Raw genomic sequence first — 27,072 nt, 5'->3', positions numbered from 1 at the left:
TGTTCTTGACAGACAGGTGCTAGACGTTATCGGACAGATGCAGGCAGTTATAGCTTTATTCCACCTAAGTGTGACACGTGGTCCCTGTTTTACCCAAACAACAAATAACTATGAAAATTAAAATCTGTCTGTGGATGCTCTGAGCGGCCGCCAGCCAGCCTTTGTGACTTAAACCAACCAAAAGCTCATTGTGATATAAAATCCTCTCAAATGTTGCCGGAGGCTGTCGACGGGTTTTAAGCAGGTGCTGATTTGTTGCTGGGATTCACTGAGTCACGGGAAGATGCAGACACATGTTCGCGTCGGTGTGAATGGAGCCGTCCGCCGGCTGCCTGCCAGCGCGCTTTAAGAGGATTTGGATGTATTATGCGCCTGAATCATAATGTGGAGCTGTGTGTATTTCATTAGCGCAGAGCCCATGCGTGATGAATGAAGAGAACCCGGCGTGAACCTCTTTCAGTACATTCCTTTATTTACATCCCCTCCGTTTTGGTGCCGGACCACATTTCCCAAAACCCGAACATCTGCAGAGGACGCGACTTGAATCGCGCGTCTCAGCAAACACGTGCGCGGTGACAATCTCGCACTTAACCTCTGGGATTCACGCGGATCGTGTGCCGCGGGCGGCACTTCAGCAGCTGTGATCGGTTCTGAATTGACGGGAGCGTCTCCGACTGCCGCCGATGACGCGTGGCTTTGGAAAACGCGGTCCAGACCGAGACAGGACTTAACACACGACACGCTTTGAGAAGATGCCACGTGCCAGGTTTCCACATAGCACATTAGAATTCCCGAAGGCCCCTGCACGGCATGCAGCAGCGCACCTGCTGGAGCAGGCGGCTTTCGAGGTGTGGGTTCATGTGAAGCACCATTTTTGAAACCTTTGTTTGGGCTCTTAACAACGCGGGGCAGGCCGATGTTTATTGCTAGAATTATAAAGCGCTACCGTGGTACATTTGGCAGTGACGTATTGAGGAAGGAAACCTCACACGCAGCATCTTAAACCTAGAGACAAGTACAGCTCATCCAGAGGCGGGGTTCCCAAAACATCAACCGGCAAATACACAATTTCAATTTACACATGTCTTCTTTTTAATATAACACTTTTTTGTTCATTCTTCTAAATTTGTTGTGCATTTATATATTTTTTTTCAATCTGCATAATTGCCCTGGATGTGGACGTTTCAGGAAACCCAAACCCATTAACATCCCAACAAGAACGACGGGAGCAAATCAACGAAAACTAACAGAAAATATCTAAAATAAAGATGAGTATGTACGATATGTGTACAGTATATATAGGTATATGTGGCATGGGCTCAGCTGAGTATGTACAGGTATTTTTCTTATAATGCATAGTAACGTCTTTAAGAACATGAGGTGAAAATAAATAAGAACACTGTTCAGCGACTCTGTTCCTCCGAGCCCAAATAAATAAAAGGTTCATTCACGACTTGCATGGCGAGCTGACGAGAGGAGGCTTCTCTGGGACGCTTCCTGTGTGTTCGCCCTACGTTTCCTCTCCCGTGAAGCCTCGTTCTCCTTCTACCTCCCCTACGGTGGGAACAAGGGACTAGATGACGGCGATGCAGAAGAAGCATTCAGTGGGTGTTGTTCTGTATCAGCGCGGGAACAGACCCTTTCTTATATGTATATTTATACAAACATTTAGATCATAAACATCTCAAGCACCATAGATAGTAATATTAACAAAATGTAAATGTTCCTATGCATCCAAGAAACATGGAACCAGGCAGAGATCTATGCCTCTGATTTGGTCATCATCTTGTCTTCTAGTCTTTTTCATGCTTCCTTTACAACGTCTGCTCATAATAGAGGAATTGAATAGAAACAAAAACTTCAGTCCAGGTTTTATCTTCACTCATTTTAACACTGTACAGTATTTTTGATGGATTTGTCCTGTCTTTTCTGTCCATTCTCATGACCTCACATAATCTCTACATGGTCCCATTGTACTGAAATAAAAAAAAAGCATAGCTTATTATAAAACACACACGTGGACGAATCATTCAGTTTTAGATTAGAGCAGAACAACACAGATACAAATAAAAGACAGTTTGTCTGTCGGCCACAAAGTCGCTCAGTCGATGAATGCTCTGGTTCAGAGACAACAGCGACTCCCCCGCGACTTGGAGGTTTCACTGCAACGTGAACATTACAAAGCCATCATCTGTATTGAGGGACTACACTGAATCAGCCGTACGGCCCGAAAGGTCAAAGTTCAGATGTGTCCTGCATTTGTGACCGAAGCTAAAGTAAAAACAACTTCACAGAATCCAGCATCAGCGTTTTCTTTTTCTTCGTCAAGTCAAACAGCAGGACTTTATTTCCTGGTACTTTGCAGCCATTTTCCTGGAAACTGGTTTTTCATTTGTTAATATTTTAATCAATTTGTTTGAAAAACAACAAATTTCCACTACAGTTAGTGTGTCCCTATTTTTGTTAGCTTGGTCACAACCAAGCGCTTACTCATCCAGATGTGTCCATTTACCTGATAGATAATATTTCAGTCCTAAAAAACTCTCACCAAACCAATAGAGCTTAGTTTGAAGTGTCCTGATTTACACAAACAAAATGCAATTTCAGGGAATTTGCTGCAAATGACCAGTAAGATGAAGATTTAACAAACACACAAACATCTGTGTCCTGGAAAACTCCTGCATTTGTTTTCAGATTCACTTTTTGGGACCCGAAGCCTTTACATCTAGTCTAGTATCTCAGTCCATCGAGTACAGCTCAATATATTGTATGAACCGTTTATGATATAGTGAACCCACAGTAAAACATCACTTTAATGGATGGCTCTTAATTCAGATTTTCCAAGGACGCTGCTCTGTCGTGTTTTGTTTTCTATGCTAGCACCAAACTCACTGCATCCTCAGACAGAAGAGGAGAGAAGCCGTCTTGGTTTTGTTGAAATGTTCACAAGGCACTTATCTAAATCCTTTTCTTTGTCCTCCTCTTGGTTCTGGAGTCAGTGGCCCTCGTCCGTGTTTGATCTAAAAAGTGTGCTTTCAAATCTGTGGGATGAAAAATCCCTCTTCTCTATTTTCCTCTGTGTTCGTCTCAGTCGGGGCTTTTTCCAGCAGAGCAGTTTTTCAGTTCTCTGGGAAGATACTAGAAATGTGTCTTTTCCACTTCTTTTCTGTATAAGTGACCACGTTTGTGGCCTCTGTCCCTCCGTCGTTTGGGCCCGTCCACATCTGGATGTCCGGGTCCGGGCGTCCGCTGCTCCTCCGGCCTACCGGTGTCTGGAGGACACGTCGAAGCAGGTGATCATCATGAGATGGGCTTTGCAGAAGTTGACTCTGGTCTCCAGTTTGTCCGTCACCGTCTCCAGAGCTTCCAGATATTCCAGTGAGTCCACTTCGTAGACCTGCTGCAGCTCAACTGAAGACACAGAAAGGCGGAGAATAAAGTCACGACCTGCTCCAAACGAATGAAACCCACTGTCAGGACAGAAGCATGTTTTATTAGAACCAGATACAAACACCAGTCTAAGAGCAGTTACTGTACATGAATCCTGATTTCTCCTCCTTTGTCTTTCTCTGCTGCACTTACACTCGCTGGTCCATTTGTGCGGCTCCAGCATCAGGTACTGCTTGGTTTGCTCCAGCTCCTTCTTCAGACACTGGTACTTGGCTCTGACTTCGCTGATTCGCTGCTGGCGGTGCTCCAGCAGCCGGAGCCTGGCGCTGACATGCACCACCTCCTGGCACGCACACACACACACACACACACACACACACACACACACACACACACACACACACACACACACACACACACACACACACACACACACACAGTGTGGGATTTAGTCGCCGGAGGACCTAACTGGGCGACGCGTGCAGCCTGTTTAACATTCACACCGGTACCTACATCCACAGCTCATTGACTGGCAGCGTGACAGCGCTCGAGTACCTTCGGACACCGAGAAGCTTCACTGGAGCTGTTGGGGGTTAAGTGGCTTTCTTAAGGACGCTGCAGGGAAAATCTATATTTCATGCTTTTCTCTGCCTTCCTCCTTCACAAAGCCCACAACGCGCCCTCCTCTGAATACAAAGACATTTCAAAAACCTGCACCGTGCATTCATTTGCAACGATTCCCTGAGTTTTACAGCAGCACTCTGTTCTCTGGGTTTTTTTTTTTTTTTGCAAAATCCTGCAAATTTATAAAAAAGATGACGATGGAGAAATAGGACATATATTAATGTTCCTGTTCACACAGACTGGAGCTAATGTTTATTCAGACCTTTGGTGAAAATGCTAATGCCTTTTTTAAAGATCCGTTGGTTTTACTGTTCTCGCGCCTACATGCGTGTGGTTTCTCCTGCAGCCTCTTCACTGCCAACAAACAAACTGGACCACGTATCGCTTTTTAACGTGTCCCACAACCATCATTCATCAAATCAATTTCATTGACATGAACTGCAATATGCCCGGTGGCCTCTGGGCCCCTCTGCCGCTCCTTTGCTCTCCATCTTCTTTAACTCCCTCATCGCATCCATTCTTCATTTCCCCATGCTACCGCGCTGCTGTCTTCCCCTCACAGCCTTAACCCTTCCCTGCTTCTATTTTATTCCATTCTTTTCTTTTGTTTGGTTCCTTTTATAGTCTTATCTTACATTTCCATTACAGTGGAATTCATTTTCCCCGGGGAGACGGGGAACTGCAGATTTTCCTCCCTATACTTATATTTGTGCTGCTATTTCTTTGTGCTTAGTGAAATTTGAACCTCCTTCTCCCCGTCATTGTCCTCTCACCTTGCTCCCGCCCTTGTCTCTCCTCTTCTGCAGTCGCTCAACATCATCTATCTCATACACCTTGATCTCAAAGGTCTCTGTCGTCGCGGTCGCGCCCCGGAGGCCTGAAGGTGCCGGAGGACCCAGCGGGCCGTCTACCCAGCATGCACCTGGGCTGGAGGAGGACGAAGAAGAGGATGTGATGGGCTGTTTGGAGGAGCGATGAGAAGGTGAGGAGGACGAGTCCAAGGTCAGCGCAGGGATGAGACGCCGCCGCTGGAGGCCTGAGGAAACAAACAAGACAGAAATGACCACAGAGTCCATCCACACTAATATTTACCCAACGCTCCTCCTCAGGGGAGCGTGGAGCCAATCCAGCTGCTGGACCAGAGGTGGGGTGCAGGACAAACAGAGAGAAGTGTTTACCCGATCTTTATTTTGTAGTCACTAGTCTATAGCTTGTAAACAGGGTGATAATAAAAACTGCAGACAATAAACGTTTAACACACAAATTCCGACTATAAACTCAACTGGCTTTATTGCTATGAATAAACTTCATACTAGACCAACTAATAAAATCCTCTCACCAAATGTTTAACATAGTTTTTTACAACATAGTCTATATTTAATAATGGGAATATTAACTTAAAATAGTTTGTGATTTAGGGAACTGTGCTCATTTGTTTCCTGCCAAAATAGAGATGAAGATCTATTTTGATTCAGGTGAGTAAAATAGAAATAATCAGATAGTAAAAGACTGAACTGGCACGTTGCACTTCGTTTGTTTACGCCTAATACATATTTTTAGCGAGCTTTAGTGCTGCCTTGCAAACATCCACGCAAATGGGATGTTTTTACGTCTCCACGCAGACTCTCACGAGGGAACCCTGCCTGAGAAGACTGGACTCCATGAGCAGCCGACCCCAGGTGGAGACGAAGAGAATGGGAATCAGATCAAAGTTTTAGCCTCTGTTGAAGAAGCTCTCAGAAACGAGCAGCGGGTCACCCTCTAATCCGCCCACAGCGGCAAAGTGAACACACGCTTTGCATAGAAATTGGCAGCCGTGTCAATAGGAATGAGATTTATCAGCTTCACCAGAGACTGAAGGAGGAAAAGCGCGAGAGAGAGAGAAGCCAGTGGTGATTTCTGTACGCTTGCAGCTGTCTTGTGGTCTCAGTGCAGCTCAGAAAGGTCAAGCAGAGACATATGTATTTCATTACATAGTAGGAAGGAGCATATAAAGGGACAGAGGAGGCCTGAGTCTATAGGGAAGAGACGCTGCAGGTTTTTACGACTAGGGCAGAATTTTTATTAGAGGAATAGATAAAACAAAGTTGTGGGGGGAGGATTGAAGCTGGTGTAAGTTAAGCACATAGAGCATCTCTGCTGCAGATGTGATTAACATTTTGATTGGACTAACATGCTCCCATGTTATTTCAGAGTCTGACTAGTTCCATTTATATCCTGTTTGCCCAAATTTAGCGCCAACTTGTTTTATCTATTTGGAACGCAGCCTCTGACTTCACCTCCAGCAGACAGCGTAATCCGCTTTGTGTCGCTGCGTCTTCTGCCGACAGCTTGACGGCGAATGGGCTCTTTCTTCCGCAGAATCGGTCCTGGTTAAAGGGAGACGGCAGCGAATTCGGACTCGGCGCCGCGTGGGCGGAGCTAACGTTTCATTTCACGCGTGCGGATGGAAAAAAAAAAAAGTTCTTTCCAATTTCAGCCAATAATGAGAAGGCCGCCGGGACGCGGCGCCCGTGTCCATTTCGGTTCCATGCACAGATCTGTCCTTGTGGTTAAGCGGGGGGGGGGGGGGGCACATTAGGCGCCTCTCTCTGTGCCGCTCTGGTGAATATATATTCATTACGGAGCACGCCGGCAGATTCGCTTTAGCATTTCACGGACGGGTGGTCGGGGGTCACCTTTCCCACCTGCGGATCCCTTCTTTATTTCATTAAACCTGAGCTTCCTCTGCTTCGCGATCACGCGTGCGTTTGGCGTTTCGGCTCCTGACCTGTGTTGCTCCTGCTCTTCTTGCCGCCCTTGGAGCTGCGTCTGGAGGAGGCGGTGGCCGAGCTGTGTTCGCTGAGCGAGTCCTGCGCCGAGGACGCGCTGCCCGTGTTCTCGCTGCTGTCCCTCAGCATGCTCTCGTAGCCGCTGCTGCCGCCGCTGTGGTAGAACAGGGCCGTCTTGCCCATGGCCGGGGGCAGCTCCCCGCTCAGCACGCTGCTGTTAGAGGCCACACGCACCGCGGTCAGCGATGCGGGTCCAACGCGTCGCCTTTTGGCTTTTTTTTTGGTGAAGCCCAAGCTCCTACCTGTTGTCGCTGGCGTGGCCGCTGCTGCAGCGGTGCGGTTTTCGGGGAGCGGTGATCTTGCTGTATGGCGACGGCAGCGTTTGGACCGCGTCGGCCTTCTCCTCCGCCTGGACGCCGCCTCCGCTGCCCGCGGCTCCACTTCCCCAGCCGCTGAAATCAAGCGCGGTGTCAAATTCACCGTTTCGGGGTAATAGATAGTTGTTAGAGAGCAGAGGGAATTCAACAAACGTAAAACAGAGTCAATCACTGCTACAATCTTCTTATACAACCCATGAATAATGTCTGCAGCCTGGAAACAGATAAACCTTGTTACATAACAAACCCATTTGCATTTTCTCGTTTTGTTTCCAATCATAATTTGGGGTAAAACCCAGCTAACCTCGCCCCTGCGGCTCCTTTCTCATTCCCGGCATCCGTTCCCCCGCTCTGGGCCTGATTCCTGGAGCGGGAGCCTGCGCTGCCCTGCAGGAGCTCCGATATCCGGCCGTTGACGGCCCGGAGGGGCAGCTTGGCAGTCAGGCTCCCTCCCCGGGTGCGGCTCAGAGACTGAGTGGACCAGGACGCGGGGGAGGGTCCCTGCTGCTGCTGCTGCTGCTGCTGCTGCTGCACCGGGCCCTGAGCTGAGCTCTGTGGCTGAGGGAACACACACATGCATGGATCAGGCTATTTGCCCTGAGATGCCGGTGAACGCACGAGGACGCACTCCCACCTTTCCGTTGGGAGGAAGGCTGGAGCTGCGGCTGCTAGCTTGGCTCAGCGACTTGGTGGAGAAGCTGAGGGTCTTGGTGCTGGAGGCCGACAGGCTCCGTGCCTTAGGGCTGCTGGTCATCAGCAGCTTACTGACAGCTGAGATCTTCGACCCGCCGGCGGTTTTGGCCGGAGACTGCGGAGCGCTGCTTGGACCCGAGCCGGTGCTAAAGGCGCTTGCGTTTGCGCTGGAAGACACGGAGCCGGCGCGCGTGAGGCTGCGTCCGGTGCGGGGCATGGTGTCCCCCCTCGGGCCCGCTCCTCCCCCTCTCAGGCTCCCGCCTCTCTCCAGGGAGAAGCAGTCATAGTGGTGGGAGCCCGCGTGGGCGCCGGGGGCCCGACCCAGCGAGTTAGTTCTGTTGGCGAGCTGCTCCAACTTGGCGCTGAAAAGCCTGCTGCTGTCGATGCTGGAGCCCCGCTGCCTGGTGCCGCCGGCGTCGTCGCCCGGCGCCGAGGGCCCGAGGCTCGGCGGGTGGAGCGGGCTGGCGGCCCGGTTGCGCTGGTCCAGGCTGGACTTCCGTACCGGCGGCAGAGGTGGGACCCCGCCCTTCTTGTGGGAGAAGAAGCCCTGCCTCCCGTTGGAGCCGCGGCGGTCCAGCGTGGCCCGAGGGCTGCAGGGCGTGGACGTGGTGACGCCGGGGCCGCCCGACTCCGGGCCGTGGTCCAGGCCGTCGTGGCGGTTCAGGCGGTGCCAGCCGCGCGGCAGGCTGGCGGTCCGGTGGACGTCTGGGTTGTAGCTGCTGGTCAGGAAGTCTCCCTGGGCGACGAGCAGGACCATCTCGCAGCCGTCCACCACTCTCTTGGAGGAGTCTGGGGACGACACCGCCTCACCGCCGCGATCAGCGCCTGGTGACAACAGCAAAACCTCAGGTCACTTCAGTTCTCAAGGCAGTTTACAATATAACAAACAAGATGCTAGAGTGGTTGGACGTCTGCCTCAAGTCTACACTTAGAAAGGCCATAAATCCTCACCATCCTTGAAGCTCCGGAGGTCTCCGCTCCCAGCGTTGGCCTTTAAATACGCCGCCTCCCTCCTCTCTGGCTTCACTTCACAAACGCTCCTCCCATCGTCCACTTTGCGCTTCAACCAGGGGTCTTCGAAACTCATCTCGGTGGAAAGAGACGCTAAAAGCGCCGCGCTGAACTTGCCCGAGTCTTTGGTGAAGCTGGACTTTGTCGGCGAGGAGAGGATGGTCGGTTCCTGCAGCACCATGGGCTTCACAGCCACACACGGGTGAACGCTGATGCAGCTCTTGAAAGGAGCGAGGCTCCCGGGTCCGGCCAGGAGCTGGATGTTGGTTTTAGCCATGGAGGGCGGCAGCTTTCTCAGCTTGTCCTTGGTGGGAGTTCCTTTCTCGCTCCCGTTGTCTGACAGCACAACCTCTCCGTCCAGACTCCCTCTCCTCGTGCCGCCGATGCCCGGGTTTGTGTTGGGCTCGGGTTCGGCCAGGGCCTCGCCCTGCTGGCTCTGAGACTGACTGAAGCTGTGCAGGGACTGGTCGGCCTCGCTGCCCATGCTCAGGTCACTCATCCAGGAGGACATGGGGGAGCCGCAGTTAGACATCACTGTGGCTAAGGCCTCGCCTTCCATGCGCAGCCTGGACATTGCAACCTGCAGCAGGTGGGGTGTTATAAGATGTAAACGTAATCACATCACATGCAGCGTGTCTGCATCTGAGTAACTCTGCTGCACTAACCTCCGCCATGGCGACGACCTCCGTGACCCCCGAGCTCGTTGCCAGACCCGCAGGCGCGTGATAGCGCTCCACAGGGAGCGCCTCCTCGTCAGCACCAAGGATGTGAACGGGTTGAGAGCCCGACGACGGAGCGCCGACGGAGCCGCAGTCGCTGCTGAAGCTGACGATGCTCATCGGGCGGCAGCTCGGACCCAGATCTGCCTCTGCGTCGTCAGCGCCGGCGCAGCCCAGCTCATCCTCCCCCGCGCGGAGGCCTCCGCCCGGTCCCGCACACGCCGCCAGTCCCGAGGCTCCGGGCGAAGGCAACAGAACGGACGATTAGCACATCCCTGCATTCCTCTGTGTCCGCTGCGTTCGCACGCGTTGGCCCAGTACGTACTGCAGGGTTTCTGACTCCCACTTGCTTATTTACCGGGTAAAAATAGCCGCGTTTTATGCAACTCACCCTCCTTGTGCGTATCCATGGGTATCGGCGGGACGTCATCGTCGCACAGCGTCTCAGCCGAGCCCAGGCTGGCGGACAGGGAGGGGGGGGGCTCTGCTACTTGCGGGCTCATGCCCACGGGAGAGGTCCTGGACAGCGGAGACTCCGTGGACGAGCGGCCGCTGTCTGCAGCCAGACTGTCTGCAGGAGCACAAAGGTCATTTAGAAAGCTGGCACCACACCATGGCGCCCTTAGGCGAGTGCGTGAGTGTGTTTCACAGGTTTGAATGCAACGACATAAGCAGCAAATCACAGCAAAACCAACTGTTCGGTCAAATAAATAGAAATATCCACAAAGAAGACGACTGGCTGTGAACTAATGGCGGATGAAAGACTGACAGTGTTTAACACTCACATTCTGGTGGTGTAGTTGTTTATTCTTGGTCTCTATCCAAATGGGTTCAACGTTAAATAGAGGGAATAAATCTAAATACAATGGAAGCGTGTTTTTACAAGCGAACGCCAACGAGCTGCGGGTGCGTTCAGGGAACTGTCTCTGTGTTTAACGTTAAAGAGGAATCACCGTGCGGCCGAGACACGTTTCACAGCCTCTTAAAGAAACAAAGCAAGTGAGCGATGGCGTGCGGGGGAGCGTCGCGTACTGTCTGAGGTGAGCGCGTCCCCGGCCTGGCCGTCCTGAGCCAGCGTGTGGGAGGACGGCGGCGGCGTCGCCGGCATCACGCCCTTCTGGGTGTAAACTTTGCAGCGCTGGGATGGAGAGGACGGAGGCCTGCACAGAAGCACAGTCACGTCAGCGTCGCGTCCGCGTGGGGTGAGGATGCGTCCGATGCTCCGCGCGCATGCTACCTGTAGTCGGAGGTTTTGGTCAGGCTGGCGATGCCGAGGCGCGGCGACCCCAGCGGGCGTCCCTTCCCCTCACAGACGACGCCCACGTTCAGGTTCTCGTGGCTGTTCACAGGAGAGGACAGGTCCGTTAATACCAGCGGGAGGAGAACCCCCCCCCCCGGGTCCTCACCTGTCGTGCAGGCTGGAGATCTTGGCTCTGTGCAGGGCGTTGGAACTGATGCTGCTGCTTCCGGTGACCGTCCTGGTGCCGGTGACTATGGGGGAGCCAGAACCTTGGGCCAAACTGTGGATCATCGTCTGGGCCAGCTCCGCCTCCTCCACCACCTCCTTGATCTCCTGCAGCTGCTGGTCATTGGTTCTCCTCCTGGCCGCCGCTGCTGCCGAGGTGAGGGGGGGCTGCACCGCACCTCCGGCAGCGCACGCAGAGCCTGGAGATGTGGGCAAGAACACTGGTTCTGTCCCGAGACCCGAAGTCAGAACTGTAATTGTATGAATAACATTAGCATGCATTAGCTGCAGAATTACACTTACGTACCTGCATCCATCACAGCAACGGGAGCTGCATTTGGGGCCGATGACGAGGGGCATGACTCTGGTTTGGCAGCTTGTTTGCTCGAAACCTCTTCGAACGGGAACTTTGCCACCTGAAACGAATATTCGAAGCAGACCCAGGAACTAGTTTTCCATTTGCCCCGGACAATCGGTTTACATTTTGTCTCTGTTGTGTCCGGACCTCCTCGCTGCCGTCGATGCAGTCCAGTCTCTCCTGCAGCTCAGCGAACGTGTTGCACTTCAGACACTCGGCTCCTTCCTCTGGGACGGGGGCCAGCGGCTGCCCGAGCAGCGACTGCGAGGCCTGGGGCTGAGCGGGCCCGCTGGGCTGCTCCTCTGGCTGACACTGCAGCTGCAGGTTAGGAATCAGAGAGTAACTCTTCCTTTAACAAATATATATATATATATATATATATATATATATATATATATATATATATAGATATATATATATATATATATATATATATATATATATATATATATATATATATATATATATATATATATATATATATAATCTATGCTTCAATTACCTTCTGGGCTCCTGCTCCCTGACTCTGATCGCACGTTTTTCCTCGAAGCAAAGCCGGAATGATTGGCACGAATTCCGGGGGCCCCTCGTTGTCCGTCAGCTCTCTGTCCGACACCGCGGCTCCGTTCGGGCCCACGTAGATGACCGTGTCGCATGACTGCTCGCTGCTCGAGTACTCGTCGGGGTCGCTGGACAGGCGCAGCAGCGGGAGGCCCGAGTCGCTGTCGCCGCGGTGATGGAAGGGACGCAGGTGGGTGGGGCGACGCATGCGACCCTCCTCGCAGGAGCTCTCGCCTCCGGAGGAGCTGGAGGTGTATTGCTGAGAGGAGGCAGAGGGGGCGGATGGAGAGAGAGGGAATGTATGCGTTCTTGTGCTGATTCTAATTGATAGCGCACACTGGAGAGCGTGAACGTTGGCCTTCAGGACCAATGCATTCGCTAGACGAGACGAGAACCTTCATTTAATGTCATTTGATTTGATTACTCCTGCATCTATAATGGACTGGCACAGCATCATATCAGCTCACTGTTTTCTTCAGATGAACAAGCATGACAAATGAAGGGTGAGGGTCTCAGCAGCAGTAAGTCGTCTTTAATGGGCTGGAGAGAAAAGGTGGCAAAACGCTTGACTTGAAATCAGACAAAACTATTTAAATGAAGCATGTAGCTGGTTGTACAAAGTCAGAATATTCACATTGGCTCTGGAAGTAAAAGATCAGGCAGGATGTCCTGTGACTGGAGTCGCCTTTAGCAAAATCTAACTTTATAAATGAATGAATGAAGGTAAAGTTTGATATTTTGTTCTGTGATGATAGAGAAATGATTCCCAAATTTTAATGAAGCAATAAAGGATCGATCGCAACTCACCACCGGGACTTTAGTTTTCTTCTTTTTCATGCGAAGGACGCGGGAAGCGATCTGGATGGTGGAAAGGGTTTCTGAGAAATCTCTGGGTGAGGCAGAGATGTGAGCAATCATGGTGGTCCGGCAGTTCATGTTGCCTAGCGACTCCCTTAGCAACATGGTCAGCTTGCTGTCCCTGGTAACACACACACACACACACACACACACACACACACACACACACACACACACACACACACACACACACACACACACACACACACGCACACACACACACCGTTACACCACACTGGTAATGCACACAGTCACTGAAATGTGATCAAACTGGTCGATTCTATACAGACGCCTTCAATTGACAAAGAACTATTAATAGCTGGTCTTGGATGATGGACAGCAAAACCGATGCATTCACAGAAATGCAGCTAAAAGCTAAGCTAATGATTATTGATCATATCTATTGATTAATGTTCCTAAAATACACAAAAGTAGCTCTTTCAGATTAAAGGTCGTCAAAGAAGCACAATGCATGTGCTGCTGTCTAATATTGGTAGATGATCAATTTCTCAGAGCAATCGTACGAGCAGATGGGAGAGTGAAACTAGGCTGTGTGTTCAAGAAGAGACATTCTCCTGGGTGGGCTGCTGCAATCATTCACAGCGTGTGTGTGTGTGTGTGTGTGTGTGTGTGTGTGTGTGTGTGTGTGTGTGTGTGTGTGTGTGTGTGTGTGTGTGTGTGTGTCTGCAGACTGAGAACAGCTCCTCTGTGGCCCCGTACCTCATGCTGCTGTCCCCCTTTTTCTAAAAACACAGCCAGGAGTCAGACCTTAGCAGATGTGAGCGTTCACACACATCTGGCCCGACCTCCTCTTTCTCATCGTCGTGCCTTCGTCGCCCTAGGCCTCAACAAACTCCTCTCCCTCCCCCGATGCTTCTCCATCTACTGACAACTCTCCCCACGTTGCATGTTGCTACATTCATGACTCATAAAGCAGTTATTTGCCTTAGTTGCTGAGGAGGCTGGGCTGGATCCTCAGCGTGGATAATCACCAGAGTTGTAAAAGGGAAGACGGCTGTACTGTCTGTAACGGGATGCTTCCTATGATGAAAACCAGCCTCATAAAGAAAATGAAGGAGTCGACATAGAGAAGCTATGAACACGCTCATTACTGGCGCATGAAAGACAATAGCTAAGACTAATGTGTGCTAGAATTTCTGTCCTTACATTTAATTTCATTGGTGAAACTGAATATGGGAGATTAGAAACGTGTCTCAGATGACAGAGAGACAGGATGAGGAGCTGAAGAGCAGCTCACAGGGACGTGATGGCGATTGGGGCTTTGTTGTTGTCACAGAAAAGACTGTTTGTCTCCTCTATGTTTTTTTTGTATTTTTGCAGATTCCGTTTCTCAGTAAGTAAGAAGAATCGCAGAGGACTGCCCGGTTACGCGCAGTCAGGCTTCGCGGCGGCGCCGAGGCATCCGTCGCGCGGCCGCTCCAAATCCCGTCTGAGCCTGAGTCACCGCTGCCAAACCAAACTCGTCATAGCTTTGCTTACGGCTTCAGCGCTGGCTGGCAGGTTGTTCAGCCATGTAGATGCAAAAGCTGGTGATTACATTAACCCGGCAAGGAGAAGGGAGCTGCACGGCCTGGAGGAGGAGGAGGAGGAGGAGGAGGAAGGTGAACGGACAGAAGGGTAAACGTGTGGGTCGCTCCACGCTTCTAGCTCCTATTCCAGTGTCTGACTACGGCGCATCCATCCCTCCAGTCTCTGCTCCGCTCTGACGGCAGTGGGTTAACCAGCAAAAGGAGCGTGATGAATATGTAACAGCAGCTGCTGTTGTTTATAACATTAGGTCCCTGAACCTGAATCAACTGGAGAAATGTGTCATGTGCTCCTTTGCCTCCAGATCAGCCGGCGCTCCCCTTAATCTGCCCTTCACTGCTCCCGGGCCTCCTACGGTTTCCAGTGTGAATGTGAACGCCTCCTACTTGATTCAGAGCATTCATTCTTTTCCCCCTCTCCTCCTCTCACACACACTCACACACACACACATGCACACACCACCCTACTTGTATGGGATGTGTTTGCTCCCATTGACCAACGCCAGGATCACGTTCCCGAGGGCGGACAGAGAGAGGCACAGAGGGGCCGAGCTGGGTGAGGAGTTCTCCTTGCTTTTCCCTCCTCCTCCTCCTCCTCCTCCTCCTAGTACTTTGACGTCACAGCTCCCCAGGTCCAGCAGGTGGAGGCGACTGCGACCTCCTGACACTGTGAAAGCAGAGAAAGGGGCTCATGAGCACTGTACTGGTAGTGTACGAGGTGAGGTAGCCCACCTGCTCATTGTTAACACTTTGTAAATATTCACGTCACAGTGTGTTGTAATAATTTCCCTTTAGCAAGACCCCAACAGTATCTGCAGTGATGTGTTGCATAGACTGAATATTGATAATAAGTATCCAGATTTTGGAACTTTGTATGACTCACAGGAACGTGTGTCAACAATAAAGGCTGTAGCTGGTTATTGGAGTCCTACTTTTCTAACAGTTAAGATTGTTAAAGAAACTTGTAATTAAAGTTTGAGTCATCCTTCACCTGAAAAAAGTAGCTTCTCACATTAGTTGCTGTTGTACTTGGATAAAGGTTTAGTGGGACCAGTTAGAAGAGTACTCACTTCCTCCTTTGCCCGTCTTCTCCATGCGATACTGATATATGTGTAGCGTGAACAGCATGTGGGAGTTCCTGTGCTCTTCTTCGGTGGTGTTCAGGCGCTGGCTGCTGTGCCGAGCCGCTATGGCTGCGTCCAGAAACCATGCCGCCTTCTCCGGCGTCGGAGCACGAAGTTCAGACTGGTTCTGGAGCTGGAGAGGAAAAGGTTTTATGTCTGTGCAGAGATGATGATGGTGATGATGATGAGCAGCAGCGAGAGGCTGAACGGGACGGAACCGCGGCCCAGGAGCGCGGCGTCGACGCGTATCGGGCTGATTGGCATGTTTCTAATTTGCCTGGAGCTCAGAGGGAAAGCGGACAGACGCTGAGTGTGAGTGTGTGTGGTTCTGCAGGATATCATTACTGATGAGATTATGTCAGATTAGTTGGGGATTACACAGATGTGCTTGTTTCTAATCCTATAAACAGAAAACTGCACACACGTTCCAGAGCATCCTCTGACTCGCTGGATTTTGGCGCTCGTTACACTTCGTTCTGTCTCTGTTGTGCAGGTACAGTACAACTGTAGGAGCTTTTTACCAGCCCTTTGTTTTGTGACTTCAGATGAGTCTAATGAATGATCTAAATCAAAATAAAAATGGGCAAGAAAAGCCTTTCTAAGGGTTAATAACATCTAGTGCTTGAGAATCATACATTTAAATGTAAAACTCTGTGTGTGTGTGTGTGTGTGTGTGTGTGTGTGTGTGTGTGTGTGTGTACCTGCATGCCACAGATGGGGTCCTCACACAGATACACTCCAGGTGACTGTCCGTCCTGTAAACTGCCTGTGGCCACGTCTGACAGCAGGTCCTTCAGGTTCTCCTCCTTCCCCCAAACCTATTAACACATACGTAGACACGCTGTCTATGAGCAGCAGGACACGGCTCACTGTCTATTTCTACCCGACCTGATCCCCAGATGGATCCACCACAGTAAGTCCCAGAAATATGTGGACATTAAATGAGACTATACGTTCCATCACAATCAACATGTGAGCAAAGGTGTAAAACCACTGACACAGTTATGACACAGACTCGACCAGAATCCATCTAAAAACGCTGGAATAGTCTTTGGATCGATGAAAACGAGATGTATCAGAATGACAAGAGAAAGGTAAGTACAGGTCATTGTCCAGTCACACAATACTCAACTGACTATAGCTTAATGTGGTCAGACCCTACACACGTCTGTAGCACTGACCTCGACTGCAGAGACGCGGACGGAGAAGCGCGCTCCTGTTTTCTCTTTCCTCTCGTTGATGAGCTTGAACAGCCAAGAGATGGCACAAGGGATGATGCCCAGCGTCTGCAGGGAGTCGTCACGGCCAATCATGGTGTGCGATTTGCCTGGAGGAGACAGAGACGATGGAAAAAGTTCAAAAAGATCAAAAAAGTTCCATATGAATAGATGTGTGTGTGTGTGTGTGTGTGTGTGTGTGTGTGTGTGTGTGTGTGTGTGTGTGTGTGTGTGTGTGTGTGTGTGTGTGTGTGTGAGAACATCCATGTGTCTGAGGATGATGACGATGGCCCCCAACACACACACACACACACACACACACAGTTGGAGATCAAACACACCGGCTCCTGTGATGCAGGGACACGCGTGCAATTCGCTCTGAGATGTTGTCACTCACTCTGTCAGCTTACAGTACATTGTTCAGCCTCGGTGTTTCCCGGAGCATCAAAACATCAAGATTTGCCAAAATAAAGATGTGCTTCGTGAATTGTGATAAAACCAAATCATCAAAGTTTAACTAGAGAGACTGTGAAATTAGGGCCACAATGACAGAAGGAGGTCCAGGAATAGTCTCATTTAGACTTTTCTTTGAGTTTATTGTCAAAATGTCTAAAATAAGAAATAATAATATGACAGGTGAACCTTCCCACTTCTGTCACTTCCTGTCTGGTGTCCTGGTCATCAAGTCAATCACCTGAACCTGTTCTGCCATATCTTATTTCTACTTAAGGAATGAGCCTCCAAGATACAGAGTGAGTGAGTGAATGAGAGTCTTTAACCTTTTCACCTTGCACCTGCTTATCTACATTATGCTGTACATATACTGTCTATTTACCACATGCTTCCTTCTGTCGATTCACAGGCGCTTGTGCTCCACTAACTCACTGCTCCCCTGACCAACACAGCGCCGCAGGCGAGGTGAGAATAACCAGTGTACAGGAAGCACTGTATCACGGGTTCACACAGTCACTCATGATGAACTATTAAAAGAAATCTGTGGCCTCTTACATCAGCCTGTTGTATGAGACGTCTCAGCGGCTGCTTCCCCTGATATGTGTCATAAGATAAATACCCCCCTGTTTAATTAGAGAAACGCTGAAGTCAAGTCGATCATCTCATCTGCTGTGAACTAGCAAGGTCACATCATTAAAATGACAGTAAAGTGGATTGAAAGAACAGAACTCTCTCTGATGGATTCCTCAGGTGCCAGAGCAAAGCCTGAGGCTTCAGTTGTGTCTTCCAGCACAATTAAACACCAACATTAACAGCTTTAGTTTTAAGGGGCTTAGTTCCAGCCTTTGTCTCATTGTTCCATCTTAATGTGAGCAATGAATCACGACACAGCTGAGGTTTTGGCCCGTCAGTATTTGACGGCTGAGTGAGAGCATGGTGGGATGTTTGTCTGTTTGATCTGTCCGGACCGTGGCCCGGTTCCCTCTGCTCACGCTGCAGCCGTGTTTGCGTCTATAATGTGACCTAAAATAGGATTTAAAGTCATGGCCATCGCAGCGTATCTGAAATGACACAAACTCTCAGCCAGACTCGGACCAAGGACGTTGCAGGGGTGTCTTTTAAGGTCCATGAATGAATGAATGCGTTTGGTTTTGCTGCCACGGTCCCAGCGCTCCACAGCGGTTCGCATGTTTTTACATAAAACCTCATCACTGTTTGTTCCAGTAAATGGCTCAGCCGCTAACGCCGTGCTCCCCGCTGATCTGCACCAGCGCTTTCCTTCCCCGCCTTTGTTGTCTGCCAGCAGTTCAAGGGGACTTGGAGTCTCCGGCTGGATGTTTGAAGATCACAAGCCGAGAGCGCTAATGCTGCGCGTAGAGGATGAGCGGGAGCCGCACTTTACCGGCGCGCGGCGCGTCGCGGTTCCTGGTTTGTGCCGGCGTGCGCGCGTGTGGGTTCAGGCATGCTGCGGTATGAGGTCGCGACCTTTTTTTTAAGACGGCTGCTTAAAACCAGCAGCAGGAGGATCAAATAGAGGCGAAGGGAGCGAGAAACACAGAGCAGGCTGAGAAGCCTTTCAGCCTCAGCAGACACTAATCCCCCGCTTTGTGTGAGAGAGACGAGGGCCGGTGGAGAGACGGCCGAGTGACAGACTGACGATGTTCAGAGGACGCACAGCACCACCGTGTGTGTGTGTGTGTGTGTGTGTGTGTGTGTGTGTGTGTGTGTGTGTGTGTGTGTGTGTGTGTGTGTGTGTGTGTGTGTGTGTGTGTGTGTTACCCAGCTTGGAGTGTCCAAAGCAGAAGACACAGCCATCTGCTCCATTCACCACTGACTGAATCACCTCGGCAACCGTTCCGGCGCACACCTCCGCCTAGCAACAGGAGGAGAGAGTGTGTGTGTGGGGGGCAAAGGGGGACAGAATATAAAAACATACCGTGTGACAGTGTTTAGGTTTGGATAAGATAACAGACTGTGGCTTCAGCTACCTGTGAGGCGTCCGGAGGGAACGCGGCATCAAACGTGAACATCTTGGGAGGCGCCTGGTTGGAGCCGGCCCTCTTCTGGGAGGCAGTGCTTGTCTGATTGGCCGAGGGGTCCATGATGGTGATCTGCTTCTTCCTGGGATCCACCTTGAGGAAGGAGCTGGACTCAGCTGGATCCAGCTGAGACGCTGGGCAGACGCGCACCATCACTTTCACCTGAGAACAGAACACAGGTAGTTACACACAAACACAGATGAGTGAATCAGAATCAGGCTCCATTGTTGCACTGCTTTGTTCAGTCGCTTTTCTTCAAAGGGAAATTGTGTCAATCCAGAGAACGAAACTATAATCAACAAACACCGGTCACGAATTAAGAAACAATGCAAACAATGCTTCAGCAAGAAATTGAACAAGAACAGCCTGAGATTTATGTTCATGAAAACGGCTTTGAAGCTCGTCTGACATCATTTGTGTGTCAATCATCATCTCTGGGACTGTTCTTTTCTTTTCCTCATGCTAAATTATTTTCAAGACACTTACATTTTTGTAAACCTGAAACTATAAACACATTTGATATTTCTGAAGGATCTTTGCCAGAAACTGAACTTATCTGCACCTTGGATCTTGTTCCTTTACTTAAGTACCTACACGACCTTTCATCGCCAGCTGTAACTCACCCTCAGCGCTCCATCTCTCTCTCGCTCTCTCTCTCTCTCTCTCTCTCTCGCTCTCTCTCGGCTCATTGCCACATTTCAAATGCAGGATTTCTCTGGTTCCTCCCACTCCTGTCACAAACCGTTAACGCTTCCCGTTTTATCACCTGGCAGCTGCTGTTGATTTCTTTGATATGCGATGAAGCAAAACGCCGCGTCATCAAATCTGAGCTCTAGGAGGCTCTAACACGTAAACAACCTTTTCCTGTGTGAGTTAATGGTGTTTTAAAGTTTGCAGAACTTCCTGGCAGTTTATTAACGTCCTTAATCTCGTCCTCTGGCTCGTCTGGTTAAATTCATCGCCGCCTCGCTCCTGTTTGATCTCGCTGCATACATTACTGCCTGTTTACCGTCCTCTTCCCGTGTTTATCTACAAATCTCTCTCTCTGGAAGATTTAGACCTTCCCTGCAGACGATGGTGAGGCTGAGACTGTCAGGTACAGGGGGTGCTTTGTGGATCAGGTCTTAACCACACCAGCTGTGCCGGGGACTGATCTGAGCCGCCCAAGCATTAAATGCATTTGATATTTACACTGGGACACTGGACGGGTCCTAAAGTGGGAGGGGACTGCAATAAAGCATCAGAGGCTGTTTAGGAGACTATAGTAAGGACATTTTCTAACTGACAGGAAGAAGAATGAGGAATAAAACTAACTTTTCTACGAAGGTCAGATTTGTGGTAAATAGTAAAAATGCTGCAAACTGCAAAGCATCTGACAGTGTTGAACACAGTCTGACAGGCAGGAGAAGTGCATGAATGCACCGTTAGCTTTGGCCTCTGTGTGACTACACTGTCTCTCTCAGACCCTGAAAGAAGCCACATCCAAACTAAATGAGGATGAGCAGCATCTGTGCAGAGTGGGACAGACACAAGGCCTCCAGGCCCTGTACAATGTAAGTGTGGTACTGATGGGTGACAGTCAGACAAGTATTTCTGCAGGAGAAGCCAGACGTCAGGAAGAAACAATCCCTAATTAATAGTTTATATGACAAAAACTCTTAATCAGGAAACATCCAATATTATCTTGTTGACAAGGTGCATCAGTGCGAGGTATGAAAAATGCTGCAGTTTCTTTGTGGGTCCTAGGAGAGAGAGAGAGGAACACGGCTCCTTCATCTGTTCGCTTGTTAGCACAGATGCATCATCATCTGAAGGCTGCACTTCCAGTAAACACCGTTGTGGGATTATAAATCGCATACCGTGATAATCCCACAGCCGTCCAAACTCCACGGAGGCTCTCAGCGGGAATGCGTTCATGAAAAAACAAACAACGAGAACAAAAACTGTGCAGGATACAATATTTAATTATACGACCGTCAGCCGTGGTGATAAAAGCAGCCTCACATCCTCTCTATTACATCCCAGCCAGTGGCTGGTGTCGTTGTAATGAGATATTCATAGACTTCACTTGGCCTCATCAGGGTCTTTTTCAGGTTGAGACAAATTTACATGATCTGTCAAGTGCTAGAGACGTGTATTTGCACTCGTATTTTTTTCCATTTAAATTGAATAATTAATACATTTTCATACACATGAAGGAATTTATGCAAAAGACATTGGTGTCATTTTTGGCCCAATTTATTTGCGATTAATTATTTTGGGGCCTTGGGGCAGAGAGCCAAAGGCACCGATAACAAGGTCATGTGCCACTGAACAAACTCACCTCGAATGATAAGTGTTTTATAAGAAAAAAAAGGCTGCTGGTAACACGCTGCCAAATTATTAAAAGAGGCAAATAAAACTCTAGGAGCTCTTACTATGTTTCTGTTTATACTCGCTTCTCTGTGTCTGTAACTCACCAAATACAACACATTAACAGGCTTTCATTTGGTTGCATCATTAAATGACCATGGGCCATTTAGGAGAGTTGGTTCAATGGATAATGTGTGTGTGTGGGAGAGAAAGTCTTTCTCAGATGAAAGTATTGTATAAGGGATTGTGTGTGCATTTAATGCACTCGTAGCGTCTGAATACAAGAAATATTAACAAGGAATTAAGGGTTAATCTGAGTTCAAGGGTTTGTGTTTGAAAAAGAAGCAACACTACAGCATAGACGCAAACATTACATGCTCTCGCTCTCGGCCACATTCACATCCACTGCTGCGCCCTCTGACCCCAATAAAGCAGCCCATCACATCAGTAAGAGCCTGAGGGGGGGGGGTTTTGCCGTTGCGCACTTTACAAGGCGTAACTCATAAAGCCTTTCCCCCTGAGAGGCCATTTCCTCTGTGTGTGTGTGTGTGTGTGTGTGTGTGTGTGTGTGTGTGTGTGTGTGTGTGTGTGTGTGTGTGTGTGTGTGTGTGTGTGTGTGTGTGTGTGTGTGTGTGCGCACAGAACTCCTCCATGTTTGATGTTTATAATAGTAAAGGTGTGTGTGACAGGACTCATACTGTACGTTGGGTCATTAACCTTCTGTGACGATGACCATGAAACAACATGACCACGGCAGCGACATCGTTAAGCTTCCACAGTGACTTTTTTAACATCAGGCGTGTATTGAAAGCCAAGAAGGTCAAAGCGCCTGATTATGCAGCCATGTGTTCTTTGTTCTTAATTTGTGTGAATATGGTTTGCTTGTTGCTTGCTAACTGCTTCACCCTCAGCTGAACATTTAAACCCGCGTCCTGCGTGTCTGCACATCTATACGCGGTAGCAAACCTACACCCACGTTGCTCCCAGAAGATATTTGGCCTAGTTCCACTTGTGATTCAGCGCTGGAGCCAGTGTGACACAGACACGTAGGTACTCAGAGCTAATGGACTCTTTGTCCTGTTTGATGGCAGGGAAGGAAGCGAATGAGGTGTTAGTGATGTTTATTTAAGACCAGGAAGATGGAGGAGCTGGAAATAGGCCACTGGAAACTCAACAACACTCGTGCAGTGGTTTCACACTCTTGGTCCATTCACATCCTTTCATCCTCCTCTTCTTCCATTCTTTATTCTCCTCCAGTTGTTCCCTCCATTCGGCTCTCTGCCTCCCACTTTCAATGCACACTCAGACCTCTCTTTGATTCAGAGTCTATTCATTGTACGTTTGAGAGAAAATGCATTGCTCGATATCATGGTCCACCCACTGCTTTCACTCCCTGCGCTTTTTGGCTCATCTCCCTCCTTTCAGGTTCTAACTTTCTCCCTTCGCCTCCATGTGAGTGACAGGGAAAACCACAGTCTGTTCTAATGTTTGTCTACACTGTATTTTCATGGGTGCATGAATGAATTCCTGTGTTTGACGTATAGGTCTGATGATCACGCCTGGAAGAGCCCGGGGCTTCGTTCCCATGCTTCAGATTAATGCCATGACATGAGTTGGGGTAAAGAGCAACATGTTTCTCCTGAGAGTCTGTCCTGACCCTTCCTACGCTTCCTGTTCCTACACTCTACACACCAAAACGAGCCACAACGAAGCCTCCAAGCCACTTCGAGCAAAGGAATTCAGCTTAACGGCAACAAACAACAGCGATCGTTCAACAGCTCCTCACAGCAGCGCTTCATCGCTATTGGCTGCAAAATCAATAAGAAGCCGGTACTGCGGTCTAATTGGTTCGTAAACGCTGCAGAAACACGCGTTCGGAGAAACGCGAACAGAGAGACGCACCAACGCCTTTTGGGAATGGTGCATTAAGGCTCTGGATCAATTCACACTGAACTAATTCATTCACTGTAGCTCCTATTGCAGTCATTATAGGTCATGGTGGCTGTTCTCAAACTGAGGCAGCGCAGGAACAGAACCCAGCGTTGGTCCACACGGTAGATTTGAACTAACAGGCTTGGATTTTGGTCAAGTGCATAAAGCTGAATAATCTCATAAAGCTGATTAAGCCTGTTTGTTTGTTGGTGGACCTCCCCACAGCCACAATGTTGCACCAGATGCAACTGTGTATTCTATTATTGGGACGAAACTGTTTATTTGAATACATGTGAATTCATTACATATGAATATATTATTTACTTCTGTTTGAGTTTCAATTATAGCAGGTATGACGTTGACATTAATGCATCAAAGTGCATATCTTACATCCACAGTAGAGTGAATGTAAGGCATGTGATACATCCTCATTACTGGGAACTGTTAGCAGTTTGACCACAGCTTCACCGGTCTACGTGTTGAAGTATGACTCGCTTCAGATAAAAGCATCTGCCTAATGACTAAATGTAATGTTCTGTAGTCACTTAATATGTCACTAGAAACGTTATTGGACTTTAAAGCCTCCCTGAACATTGATAAAAGACATAAACTTATTTAAACCCTCCTCAGTGATCTCGTTTAACTGCACTGTAAAACTGTAGCGTGCAACTATTTACTGTAATATTATAAAAGATGGGGGCCTTTGTGTCTGGGTCTGTGCTTAAATGGGAGAATCAGACAGGTTTCAATTAAGGTTTTCAAAGCAAGGTCTTAAAAGCTCCATTGCTGTTTAGAGCTCACAGATTAATCTCCGAAAGCATCGCGACGTCAGACAGATTTACACACGAAGGTGGAACTCCGCAGGAAAGAGGGAAGCGTGCACATCAGTCAATAGCGCCAGCGCTGCCAATACTGACACCATTAATATTTCAGCCATGAAGTGGAACAAAGTGGCTACTGAATTCCCATAACAGGCTCACTTACTCATTTAGATACAACTCGTGGACGTCCATGCAAACGTCCGTGGAAAATGTATCTGCTCAGACTAAGTCACGACACGGACGCGCACAGCTTGCGGCCTGAGAGGGATCGCAGCTGCTATTAAAAATTGATTAGCTGTCTTAGTGTCATTTTCCCCCAAGGTCAAGTCGCAATCTGTGAGCATGTGTGTGTGTGTGTGTGTGTGTGTGTGTGTGTGTGTGTGTGTGTGTGTGTGTGTGTGTGTGTGTGCAAAAGTAATGGCTGCAGAGATGGAAAAAAATGCCACAGTCCTTCGTTGTCATTCAGATATGGAGACGAGCAGAGAGGGTGGAGATGGAGAGATGGAAGGCAGAAGATAAGACTCATCCATACGCTGGATGAAGGGGATCAGATCAAAACGGTGAGGGAATCCGTGCTAGTAGGTGACATTTCAGATGTAGCGGGCCTTGATCTAAAAGAGGCATCAATGTTAGTGAGTTTAGTTCTTTAACACACCAACAGCTGATGATTTGGGCTAAATGCACAGCAGCTAAGAATGAATGTCGCCGGTTTGGCTGCTACAAGGTCATACCGTTGTAGAGCATGAGACCAAATCGATCGAAATGATTCAAACCTTTGAGTCTGAATTCCTTTTTCACACTAGCACCTGTGTATGTCTCTGCGTAGTCATACGTCTCAGCTTTATTTCCTTGACTGATGCACATCTCCCGCTGCAGTCGGGGGCCTGGCTCCCAGCTGGCTGATTTGATTTAGATGAGACGAGGCTCACAAGCAACATGTATAGAAATAACAGGGGGGACCTTGAGATACGGACACCACTCAAGACGCCACTCAGGATGTGATTTAATTTGACATCCCTGCCTGGAATAAGGCTGACGTCTCACTATCTCCGACAGTAACACACACGCGGCGCCACTGACCTGAGCCGGTTGATTTCCCCCGGCTTGGGCTGTGACGTCTCAATCTGTTTTCAGCGTATTAACATCTGGGGGAACGGCGTCCCCCCATCACGCTCGCAGACAAGCCCGTGCATTCTGCAGGATGTATCGCGCTCCCTTCCACCAGGGGCTTAGCCGCCGCCTCGGCGTCTTTCATTGAATGCTGTAATCCTGTGAATTTGTGAGCATGCGAGGCCGTGTGCGAGCGGGAATGTGTGCAAATGCCATTTCAGCAGGGAGTACGGCCGGGAGCCGACCCCTGCGGCAGGTGACATTTTTACTGGGGAAATGTCACCACAGCCATTTTCTTCCCATATGTTTAGGAGAACGTGTGTGTGTGTGCGTGTGTGTGTGTGTGTGTGTGTGATTAGGTCTTGGCAAGCCTCGATTGATTTCACAGGAGAGGCTTTTTGTGCTCCAAACACGAGAATGTCTCCTGGCCTTTGTTCCGTTTCTTCTCCCGCTTTTGTTTCCTGTTTGTTTTGCTCAAGAGCCATGGGGAAAATGTAGATTGTGAATTCTGAGTTTGTGACTGATTGGAACTGTTAATCTTAGATTGGCATGAAGACAGAACCGGTGGGAAGTACCAAACCAAATCCCTAAGTTCAATTAGTTTTTCACGCGTTTCTTTGGTCTAAATCACTTGTAGCATCTTTTCTCCTGGTTCACTTCCTTTTCACTCAAAACAATATCACCACTCAGATTATACTTTGTTTTCTAAAAACACAGGAGTCTAAGTCTGTTCTGAACAGATGATGTCTTGGACCTAAGGTTAATGCCACGCTATTAGTTTCAGATGCAGGATGTCAGGACAGAAGTCGGTCCCCAGCTAAAATGACTACACGCCTTCATCAGACGTCCACACGAGAACTAATGCTGTTAGAAAACTGCATGACTGTGGGGAAGAGTGTGTGCCCTGTACACAGCAGGGTTTGCAACACAAGCCCATTGTCTCCTTCACAAGATCACAGAGGATGATGCTGTAGAGGAGACAGAAACCATGTATGAGAGACAGAGACTGGCGTCCAGTGTGTAAACAGGGTGTATGATGTACTGTGGGTATTATTTGGCTGTTGTGTGTGAGCGTGCATGTAATTATGTGAGTGTGAATCTGTCTCCCTGACAACTGTGGAGACATCTGTCACCTCCATATGGAGACAAATGCTGATGGAGGCTCGAATGAGGGCCATGCAAACCCCACAACACATGAAATAATCAGCTGCACAAAGAAAATGTGGAAATGTGGAACAGCTAAACTGGGTGTAAGGCAGAGATTTGAAGCAAATGCTGTTCATGTGAGTCCATTTGGCTCATAAATGCAGGAAAATGTATTAACTATTCAATACTCGAATAGTGACAGGGATGGAAAACGTTCACAAAGCCTCCTTTTATGGTGAGTTTGGCAAAACTCAAACCTTGTTGGATTTAGATTTTTTCATTATATTTCATCAAACAATATCTGGTGTTTTCATCTATTAACATCACTATATCTCATTACAAATGCAATAGAAATGACACGAGTGAGTGGGTTTGTCCTCTCAACTGGTGTTTAATATGTGTCACACACATTTAATGTGAAGGAATGAGGTTCACATATACCCAGCCATGTTGCAGGCTCACATCTACGCCCTCACATAGACACAAACACACCAGGACACGTGT

At 49.0% G+C, this 27,072-nt stretch overlaps 1 protein-coding gene across 4 annotated transcripts in view; it reads right to left on the bottom strand.

Annotated features, from left to right (window-relative positions):
• Nucleotides 1-450: 450 nt before the first annotated feature.
• Nucleotides 451-27,072, bottom strand: part of kif26ba (kinesin family member 26Ba) — a 54,000-nt gene continuing 27,378 nt past the window's right edge. For 2 of the 4 annotated variants that reach the window (XM_055507426.1, XM_055507428.1), the window contains exons 6-28: nt 19,157-19,369; nt 18,948-19,041; nt 16,680-16,825; nt 16,200-16,316; nt 15,445-15,631; nt 14,843-15,041; nt 12,777-12,948; nt 11,911-12,228; nt 11,556-11,726; nt 11,358-11,466; nt 10,992-11,277; nt 10,823-10,924; nt 10,618-10,745; nt 9,977-10,156; nt 9,532-9,821; nt 8,807-9,446; nt 7,797-8,680; nt 7,467-7,720; nt 7,088-7,237; nt 6,785-6,999; nt 4,788-5,050; nt 3,583-3,733; nt 451-3,411 (exon numbers count right to left, since the gene is read on the bottom strand). In XM_055507426.1, the coding sequence (XP_055363401.1) occupies nt 3,263-3,411; nt 3,583-3,733; nt 4,788-5,050; nt 6,785-6,999; nt 7,088-7,237; nt 7,467-7,720; nt 7,797-8,680; nt 8,807-9,446; nt 9,532-9,821; nt 9,977-10,156; nt 10,618-10,745; nt 10,823-10,924; nt 10,992-11,277; nt 11,358-11,466; nt 11,556-11,726; nt 11,911-12,228; nt 12,777-12,948; nt 14,843-15,041; nt 15,445-15,631; nt 16,200-16,316; nt 16,680-16,825; nt 18,948-19,041; nt 19,157-19,369 (5,418 nt within the window). In that variant the 3' untranslated portion in view covers nt 451-3,262. The remainder of the gene's footprint in view (nt 3,412-3,582; nt 3,734-4,787; nt 5,051-6,784; nt 7,000-7,087; nt 7,238-7,466; nt 7,721-7,796; nt 8,681-8,806; nt 9,447-9,531; nt 9,822-9,976; nt 10,157-10,617; nt 10,746-10,822; nt 10,925-10,991; nt 11,278-11,357; nt 11,467-11,555; nt 11,727-11,910; nt 12,229-12,776; nt 12,949-14,842; nt 15,042-15,444; nt 15,632-16,199; nt 16,317-16,679; nt 16,826-18,947; nt 19,042-19,156; nt 19,370-27,072) is intronic. The other 2 variants (XM_055507427.1, XM_029145340.3) reach the window with 2 other exon arrangements.

The sequence above is a fragment of the Betta splendens genome, chromosome 3, assembly GCF_900634795.4.
Source record: "Betta splendens chromosome 3, fBetSpl5.4, whole genome shotgun sequence".
NCBI lineage: Eukaryota > Metazoa > Chordata > Actinopteri > Anabantiformes > Osphronemidae > Betta > Betta splendens.
Note: the sequence above shows the minus strand (reverse complement) of the source record. Positions and strands in the feature narration are given on the sequence as shown.